At 39.0% G+C, this 9,363-nt stretch overlaps 1 protein-coding gene across 1 annotated transcript; it reads right to left on the minus strand.

Annotated features, from left to right (window-relative positions):
* Nucleotides 1-675: 675 nt before the first annotated feature.
* On the minus strand, nucleotides 676-5,114 carry LOC125230429 (cyclic nucleotide-gated cation channel alpha-3-like). The gene is made up of 6 exons (XM_048135566.1): nucleotides 5,064-5,114; nucleotides 3,951-4,152; nucleotides 2,818-2,909; nucleotides 2,204-2,389; nucleotides 1,662-1,851; nucleotides 676-1,013 (listed from the first exon to the last, which is right to left on the minus strand). The coding sequence occupies exons 1-6, from the start codon at nucleotides 5,112-5,114 to the stop codon at nucleotides 676-678; spliced, it is 1,059 nt and encodes a 352-aa protein (XP_047991523.1).
* Between the last annotated feature and the right edge of the window lie 4,249 nt (nucleotides 5,115-9,363).

Consider the following 9,363-nt stretch of genomic DNA (forward strand, 5'->3'; position numbering starts at 1 on the left):
GCAGTACGTGGAGGTCCTTTAGACATTTACCATTTCCCATTCTGTGTTTGAGCACTGACTTCGGCCCTACACGGATCTCGTTCCTTGGCCTCACAGACCAACTCCTATAGACATCTATTACAAGACGACTCGCGGTGGCCAGCCTTCCTAGTATTTGCACTGATATAAGCGCGGGCGCTCGCCGTGCCCGATCAGTATCGACCAAGTAACAGACCCGAAAGCAGCGCGTGTTTTTCGCACAAAAAAATTGGAAAAGGGTATTTTGATGCCTTAAAGATGTCCACCTGTAGTGTGAAATGGTGTGGAAAGGTAACAAGAAGCTCAAATTTAAAAACAGACGGCATTACATTCCACAAATAAGTCATATTTATAATTTATTCAGAGCCGGCATAGGTCAACTTACATTGGCCACTTACGCGTCAGTAGAGGGACAGTCATACTTCTGTCCCTTTTCATCTGGCGCGACTGCCCGCCGTCCTTGAAACGGCCAATCACAGCGCGCTTAACACATTCCCCGCCCGCTCCTCGCACCCCAAACACTGGTGACTCGTATCGCGAACCAAATATACAAGACTGCCACTCTATAGGAGGTTCTCTGTGCTTGGCCTTCTCTATAGCGGTGGTCGATTCACAACGTTTCACGTCATCTTTTTTAATATTTATTTTTATACTTAACTATACATTAGAATAACGATTATATTTGTCGTTTCTCTGCTCTCTCAATTGCGCTTTATACTGCTCATCCACCACTAGAGCCCACCGTCTCCTATAAACACCAAGTTTCTTAAGTTCATCATACGCTATTCTATATCGTTCAATTATCTCTACGTATTCGCGCGATAAACTAAACAGTTCACAGTTGGTAACGGCCACGGCGGTATCATATCGCCGCTTGTGTTCCGATAGGAGTGCTATTTCGCCGAAATGGTCGCCGTCTTCTAGGTGTTCGAGCTCGAAGCCAGACGATGTGTAGAGTGCAACAGTGCCCTTGTTGATGAAATACATAACTTTGCCTGCAATATAAATATTTGCTCGTCACATGTCATAGTATGCATGAACAGGAATAACTTCTAACAAATCTACGACGCAAGGTAATGATGTATGGGTAAATCAACTTTTTCTTGCCTGTTATTGCCATGGTTATGGTCCCCTGAGTCACGCTGGTTTTATGCAAAATTATGCAAGTATGCATGTAGTCCATGTTTGTTTGTAGGTGGCAACTTAAGGAAAGGGTTTGTTAACGCCAGAAAAATGCATGTTTGCATAGTTTAAGTAGCATAATTTTGCATAAAACCAGCGTGACTCAGGGGACCGTAACCATAGCAATAACAGGCAAGAAAAAGTTGATTCACCCGTATGCGCGCCGGGTTCGTACGCAACACATGTAAGCGGATAAGAACGAATCTTTCTCATCTCTTTACATGTATTGCGTACGTACACGGCGCGCTCACATACATACCGCGCGACGTACGTTTGTTAGAAGAGTTACTACTGGTCTCATACTCTGCTGTGTAAGAAAGTGATACTATACATTTTGATATATAGTGTGCATTGGTCATTACACACATAGGCACTATTATGAGCGCTCGCTTCGCTCGCTTAATACTGCCTCGTGTGTAATGCCGCTAATGATGACTGTACTAGTGGTTGCACTATCTCACCCATGGAATTAATTTGGTAAATAATATCCCCCTCTGTAAATATAGCTAGCTGGAACTTGAGAGAGATCTCGATGAGCAATCGCCACGGCAGCTGTTTGAGGAAAGTCACCTCTCGCACCATGTGGCGCCCAGTGTGCATTATTATGTCTTCGCGTAGTTGGCCGGTGACGAACTTTAGCATGGTTGACTCCTGGAAAATAAATAAATAAATATTATTATAGGACATTCTTACACAGATTAAGTGAGTCCCCCAGTAAGCTCAAGAAGACTTGTGTTGTGTGTATCCATGACTCAGGAACAAAATATCTGTGCTCATCACAAAAATAAACGCCCTTACAGGGATTCGGAACCGGGACCGCGTTTTAGCAGGCAGGGACACTACGCGCTAGGACAAACAGAAAGATTGGAAGAGATTTTTTTTATTAGCCGCCTATAGGTATTATTTTGGTGTCCCAATGCTGGACAAAGCACTGCCCTTGCTTCCTCCACGCAACCCTATCGTTTCAAATTACTTCCCAAAAACCCGATAACATAATACTTACTACAAAGAAGTTCGATCTGAACCGAAGCGCATAAAACTTGAGAACTTTCGTCTTAATCCACGAGGGGAATCGTCTCTGGTTCATATAAGTCTGTATCTGGTAAGACATCATGTAATATTTCGCTTTCGACGATTGGGTGCCGAAAAAGAGTATCATGTACTTGAAGGAGCAGTGGAGTTTTATGAACTGTAATCAGAATAATATTACGATTAGGTCGCGGACTTGACGCAAGGAGCGCGCAGCAAACTTCACCTACTAGAATACAATCGCTCGACAAAATGTCGGACTGAAGCCACTTGAGTCCAGTCTGTGGCTGTCATGACGCTGCAATTCCACCACCTGTCATTCCCACAAATGGTGGCCTCAGCGGCGGCCATTTTCTCCCTCCTCGCCTCGCTTATGTGAAAATTGTGACCTGTCGCTTATTAGCCTATTTAGTCAAGGTCACAATCGCTCAACAACGAAACCTTGGTGTCTATCACTCTTCTATATTAGTGGAACAGTAACAGATTCGATCGTCTCGGAGCGTGAGAGATTGGCCATTGGTCTACGAATACTGGCCATCTTCATGCGCTTATTAGTGGAAAATCGTCTATCGCTAACTAGACACTTACTTCAGCAATGATGTAGGAAAGTGTGGTAAAAATTTCGAAATCTCCGTCACGCTTAAGAAGATGTAAGTTTGAGTTCCTTCTTAACATATTCACTGTAAAAAAAAACAGATATGAACAATGTTTTAGAACCGATTTTAAGTATGACATATAATGTGCAAACGATTATTGAAAGCGATATACACCATGTTTTTATTGAATTCCGTTAACTTCGTCATAATAGTTAGGTAAATTATAGGAAACAGATATAAAACACACACATTACGTACCTATGCTAAATTCGGTAACAGATGGTTTTGACCCTAAGTGCGTTTTCACATAATTATCCGATCCGATATCGGATGTCGGAAGCATTTCAAAGGCAAAAATCAAAGATGGCGGCTTTAATGTATGTATGGGATATCGGTCCTACATGTAATGCTGTGTTACTTTTTGATTAAATAAAAAAAACGTAATATTAGCTAAACATTGTTGAGCATTACACTTTTTGTTCGTCGCGACATCTATTGGCAAGTAGCAGTACTGATAATTTAACGCATGATTGACGCTAGATGTCTCTACCAATACCTTACTTCCTACCATATCGAAACGCAAGATTTAGAACCGATAATGTGAATACGCACTAATATGAAGTTCGAATCAAGCAGTACTTATAAGCAAAGCCCGGACGACGGGAGCAAAAATGCACTTTACAATAAGTAGTGCTTAATTAAATATCGACTATTTTATCGACATCCATAAGAAACAATTTTTGAATCAGAAATTTATTGATCTTTATTATAGTTATTATCTTACATGTCATATTGTTAAGCTTATTATTCATTATTTCAGTAAACTAATTACATACTATAATAATCATCAATAATTGAAAAATATATATTAAAAAAATACTAATTGTTTATTACGAAAATTATATAAAGAATTGAAAATAAAAATACAAACAGATCTTTTTAAAATTGTGTACAACAACCAATTTTTTTATTTATTTCGTAATGGTGGTCGAGTACATCGTGCTCTTTATCGATATTTTATCGACTTATAAAATGTGTTTCCTCGCACTATTGAGATGTCAACACATAATTTCTCCCGTCATCCGGACTTTGCTTATAAGTAAGTTTAAATTACGAGTCACTCACCTCCCCTCATCAAAGCATACGTGAACCTAACCTCCCCCGGTTTGTCCCACAAATCTCCAATAGTAATCCAGGAGCTGTTCCTTGGTTGCTCCGGGGTATATCCCCCCTCTTTGTAGAACTCGAGGCCGAATTGGTTTATTATATTCCAGGACAAATATGTGGTTATGTAAAGGAAGAGTTCTAAAACTACTTCTGAGGGCACCTGTGAATAAAAAATATAATGAATAGGGAACTTGACTGTAGTTAAAATAAAATATGTTATATATATATATATAAGAAAAAGCCTTAGCGTCTATTTCAGACGATTTATGGTATAATGTCCGAAAGACATCGTAACTTTTGACCGTGACTAAAGAGACATATAAATCCATATTAGAGTCGTTCGACACATTTTGCCCACATCTGACAAAAAGCTTTAAAGTTTGATGTCTGTCTGTCTTCTGTCAAAATAAAGTCTGTCTGTAATGTCTGTCTGTCATGTCTGAAGTCTGTTTGTAAATCAATGTGTGTATTTTATGGCAAGCTCCCGAACAGGTAGAACCGATTTCGATTTAGTTTTTTTGTTTGAAAGCTGAGTTAGACGTGTTCAATTAGCCATTTCATGAAAATCGGTCCATATTAGTCAAGTCGTTCAAATTCCTTTTGACAGTTCTTAAAAAGGAGCTGATTTGACTAGGAGGCAAGTAGATTATTGTCGTTGATATGTACAGTGGATGGATAATGGAGAAAGACGTTTCGTTATAAACGATATAACAGCAAATGTAGCAATCAAAATTATAACTTTTTTGCAAAAAAATAATTTTTGGGATAAGCTTTTATCGCCGACTGTACTTTTCCTTCAACAGTCATCTGCTACTTTCCGAGGCGTTTCTAGAGGTAAAAACCCCTAACTCGATGGGGATACGACGTTTCATTATAGAGTTCATATGACCACCTTTCTGCTCCATCATAACATAATATTGCATTGTCACGTGATTTACATGTGTGCACAATTTTAGATCAATCAGAAACCGGGAAGTGGGTCAAATTTAGCTTCTACGTTTTGACCCAAACTAACATACAAACAAGGCAAGTTAAATAAAAGCTTGTAATAAAGAGACTGATAAATCGTACCTTTAGTTCCAACACTTTGCATATGTTGCTATGATACTTGAACATAACCATGTATTCAACAGGTAACACGGAGCATATACTTCGTAAAACGTGATCGTGGCTTGGTAATTTGTGTATTATATAGAACAGATGCAAAGAATCCACTGCCATCCATGAGAATAAGTAGTTCTTTATGATCTTGTAATGGTTGAATTCTATACGTTGTTTGTTTTTGCCGTCGATAAATCCGGTGAAGAGATTTGTAGGTATATTGATGAAGACAAAGGCGGTGTGGCTACGTTTTAAGTACATGTTGAGTACATCCTAAAATATCAAAAAGTGTACTTAAATAATTTTTAAGAAAAAAAAAACCGTCGCCTTTCGGGTTCTGGTGAAAGCTACTTGCGAATGTTGGATTATGTAGAAATGTGTAAGTATTTTTTAAAACTGCTTTTAATGCTTTAATTATTAGATGGCAACACAAATGAATATACGTATAACGTTAAGGTTTGAGGAGTTTCCTCAATTCCTCATGAATCCGATTATATTATAAGAAATCGAAGCTTGACAAACTTTGACTTCAAAACTTATGCTTAACAAACATAACTAAATAAATGTCACTGTTCTGAACTTAAATGCATGCTTTTCTTACAAAAATACCAAAGTCACTATGAGTGTGCCGTTCAGGTTTGAGGAGTTTGGTTCTGGCCATCATCAGCAGTTCCACTGCACCAAATGTCACTGTTCTGGACGAAAGTGCATGCTGTTCTTATAAAAATATCAAAGTCACTATAAGCGTGCCGTTCAGATTTGAGGAGGTCGGTTCTGACCATCATCAGAAATTCCACTGCACCAAATGTCACTGTTCTGGACGAAAGTGCATGCTGTTCTTATAAAAATGGCAAAGTCACTATAAGCGTGCCGTTCAGATTTGAGGAGTTTGGTTCTGGCCATCATCAGCAGTTCCACTGCACCAAATGTCACTGTTCTGGACGAAAGTGCATGCTGTTCTTATAAAAATACCAAAGTCACTATAAGCGTGCCGTTCAGATTTGAGGAGTTCGGTTCTGACCATCATCAGAAATTCCACTGCACCAAATGTCACTGTTCTGGACGAAAGTGCATGCTGTTCGTATAAAAATACCAAAGTCACTATAAGCGTGCCGTTCAGATTTGAAGAGTTCCGTTCTGGCCATCATCAGCAGTTCCACTGCACCAAATGTCACTGTTCCGTACCTAAATGCATGCTGTTCCTTTAAAAACACAAAAATCACCATATGTATGCCTTTCAGATTTGAGGAGTTCCCTCGATTTCTCCAGGATCCCATCATCAGAACTGGGTTCTGAGAAAAATGGGACCAATCTGTATGCATATACATTCAATCAAAAAAAAAATTTTCAAAATCGGTCCAGTAACGACGGAGATATCGAGGAACAAACATAAAAAATAATAATAAAAAAAAAATAGTTATTTGTTATACAAGGGGGCAAAGTTGTATTTTAACGCCGAGTGTGGAATTGAAAAACGAGCAAGTGAAAGGATTCTATAGTTGAACCACGAGCGAAGCGAGTGGTTCGAGAATAGAATCCTGAACTTGCGAGTTTTTTAACACACGAGAAGTAAAATACATTTGCACCCGTGTGTAACACAAAACTTTCCCCTCACTATAGCGAGGCAACTACAACGCAAAAAATGCATTTATCACTGCTTCCAGTTAGTTCCACAGGTGGTAAATCATCTTTATTACTAGATTCTCCTACTTTTATCAATTTTAAAGCAGTTAATTTGACTTTATTCAAGGTCGTTAAAAAAAAAGACAGGACACCTCTTTTGATTTAATAACGTGTAAACCAAATCTTATTATACCCAAACATTTATTGGCCTACGTGATCTTGATATTTCTTTAGCGTAACTTCTTTTTTGTGATTTCGGAGTTGTTCATAAAAGTTGCATAGTTTAAAATATTCACACCATAAATAATTGTAGTTACTACAAACACACCGTTGCCATTTCCACGCCATTCTCAGAAAAATTTCTTTAATTTTTATTAGTCGTCTGTTAGCTTATTTGTTCACAGCGATTATGGTTGCACATGCACATACCTAAATACGTACAGTCAACCAATTGGAACCCTAGGCCACTGTAGAACTATGTCACAGTGACGTAATAAATCAGATTGTAAGAAATCTCTTACTGCTTGACATTTTGACATGGTTGTAGTACTTAAAGCTTTATTCGAAAATGATATTAAGATCTACTCACGTTATCTTTAGGGTTCCTGCGAGCGATCCATATTGGTTCCGCCAGCACTATAAACAGCAGGTTCAAGTAAACGGCTACCTCAGCCCAGAACCGCAGTTTACTGAACGGATGCATCGTGAACGGATATTTCTCGAATTGACGATGTTTCTCAGCGTTCAGGCTTGCGTAGGACCTATGTTATGTATATTTAATTTTAAGAATACTTAATATTAATGTTACCCACTTATAAATTAAACTAATTATCATGTGGGACAAGGGAAAAGTGACAAAGTCCTCTAGTGAACCAAGTTAAACAATTCCAGAGGTTGAAATATACCATCAGGTAGGTATAAATATAGGTAAAAAAACTCCACACTTTGCTTAGACACAAAAAGCAACAGCTACGCTCCTTTTACTCTACCAACTTTCTGTAGCAGGTAAGTGATTGTGTGCCTACATTAGTAGCGGGTGGACGCCATTCTAATTTTTGGGCAGAATCAATGCAACTTGATACTGCTCTTGGCTATCTTCTCAGAAACATCTAAAATGTGCGATCTTTGTAAATTTATTAACTCCATAAAAAGTTATCATCGAGAAAAAGAAATGCTTCATGTCCAACAACTAGTGTTTCTTCCTACCACAGCGGAACGCAAGATTTAGAAGCAGCAAAGGGCTTCGAGATGGTCTTATCTAAAAGTGCTCATACACACATAAATTAAATTCGAACCCAGGACTGAGGCTTTGCAGGCAGGCTCATTACCGACTAGGGCAGGGTACGTAGCCGAATGGCACAAACGCTCACGAAACGAAATGTTCGTAGATATCTATCTCTATCGCTCTTGCGTATTGGCACGACAGAGCCAGACTAACTTTCGCGGCTACGGCACCAGACTACTACTTACTTAAACATCGTGGTGGCTCTTATATCGTCAAAGTTGACCGTAGTGAATTCCATAATGAATCTTCTGAAACGATTGCATTGAATCGCATATTTATTTGGCACATTATTCAGAGAACATTTGTGTGACTTGTAATATTCCTCCTGTTCCTTACTTGATACAATTGTTTCTTTTATTCTATTAGTTGGTTTTTCAGTTTTAGTTTCAAAAAACATGTTTTGATTTTTTTCCATGCGGAATAACTGACAAAGTCACACAACATGTAAAAGGAAGCTGTCAAATTGATGTCAGTGTTTGGTCTGTGGTACACATGTGGTACAGAATAAAATATAATAGTACCTAATACCCAACTGGTACCTCAAAAAGTAGTATAATATATATGTGGTACCTACCAAAGAATAATATAATACTTATGGTACCTAAGTACTTACTGCAAAAATGCGAGCAAAAAGGTCACTTGCTACAAAATCGAAGTTTGATAGCAATTTAAGCCCGATCAAGACTATGCGCGCGAATCACGGCGCCACGATTCGATCGCATAGTTTAGAGCGGGCTTTAGGATCGGACGTTGAATCGTGTAGGAGCAGGGGCGGCTCACTCCGCGATCCTGTCGCCGCGCTACAAGTACATACTGGCGACCGCAAGTTCGCGGCCTAATCAGGGGTGGCGCGCGTTCTCACGGAACGCATGTTCGCACTTTCTAGTGTTACTTTATGTCGTGACTTATTTTTAAGGTTCAATGCGATGTCCGCGTGTTGATGGCTAATAATGCTTAGTTAAATAGACATCATAAATAAAATAGGATAATCTAACACAGATCTACTATTGATTAAGTCTATTAAGTCCCACGGAAAAGTTCAGTAAGGCTTGTGACGTTGGCACTTAAACAAAAATGTATAAATACTGTATCTACCTAGAAAGTACCCAAGACTTGAATATAATGGTATAACATTTTATCTGAGTATTAATTCGTTTTAATACACAGGCAACCCTATCCGACCCTGCGACGCTGCGCTGCGCCGTGAAGTCCGACGCTGCGGCTGCGCACGTGCGGGTCTTTTCTTTGTTAGAATCAGGGAGACTAGAGATATTTCTAATCTCCATAGTTAGAATTTTGTAGGCATTTAAAAAGGCGGCATTTCGCGAACATCAAAGCAGTGGGCCTTCTGTACTTGTACTA

The sequence above is a fragment of the Leguminivora glycinivorella genome, chromosome 10, assembly GCF_023078275.1.
Source record: "Leguminivora glycinivorella isolate SPB_JAAS2020 chromosome 10, LegGlyc_1.1, whole genome shotgun sequence".
In the NCBI taxonomy this organism is placed as follows: domain Eukaryota; kingdom Metazoa; phylum Arthropoda; class Insecta; order Lepidoptera; family Tortricidae; genus Leguminivora; species Leguminivora glycinivorella.

Coding starts and splice junctions, on each gene's coding strand:
- LOC125230429 (XM_048135566.1), bottom strand. CDS start 5,114: ATGGTTATGTTCAAGTATCATAGCAACATATGCAAAGTGTTGGAACTA. Junction 2,390..2,817: donor TTTCCTACATCATTGCTGAA/GTAAGTGTCTAG, acceptor TTCTGATTACAG/TTCATAAAACTCCACTGCTC. Junction 1,014..1,661: donor TTACCAAATTAATTCCATGG/GTGAGATAGTGC, acceptor TTTATATTGCAG/GCAAAGTTATGTATTTCATC.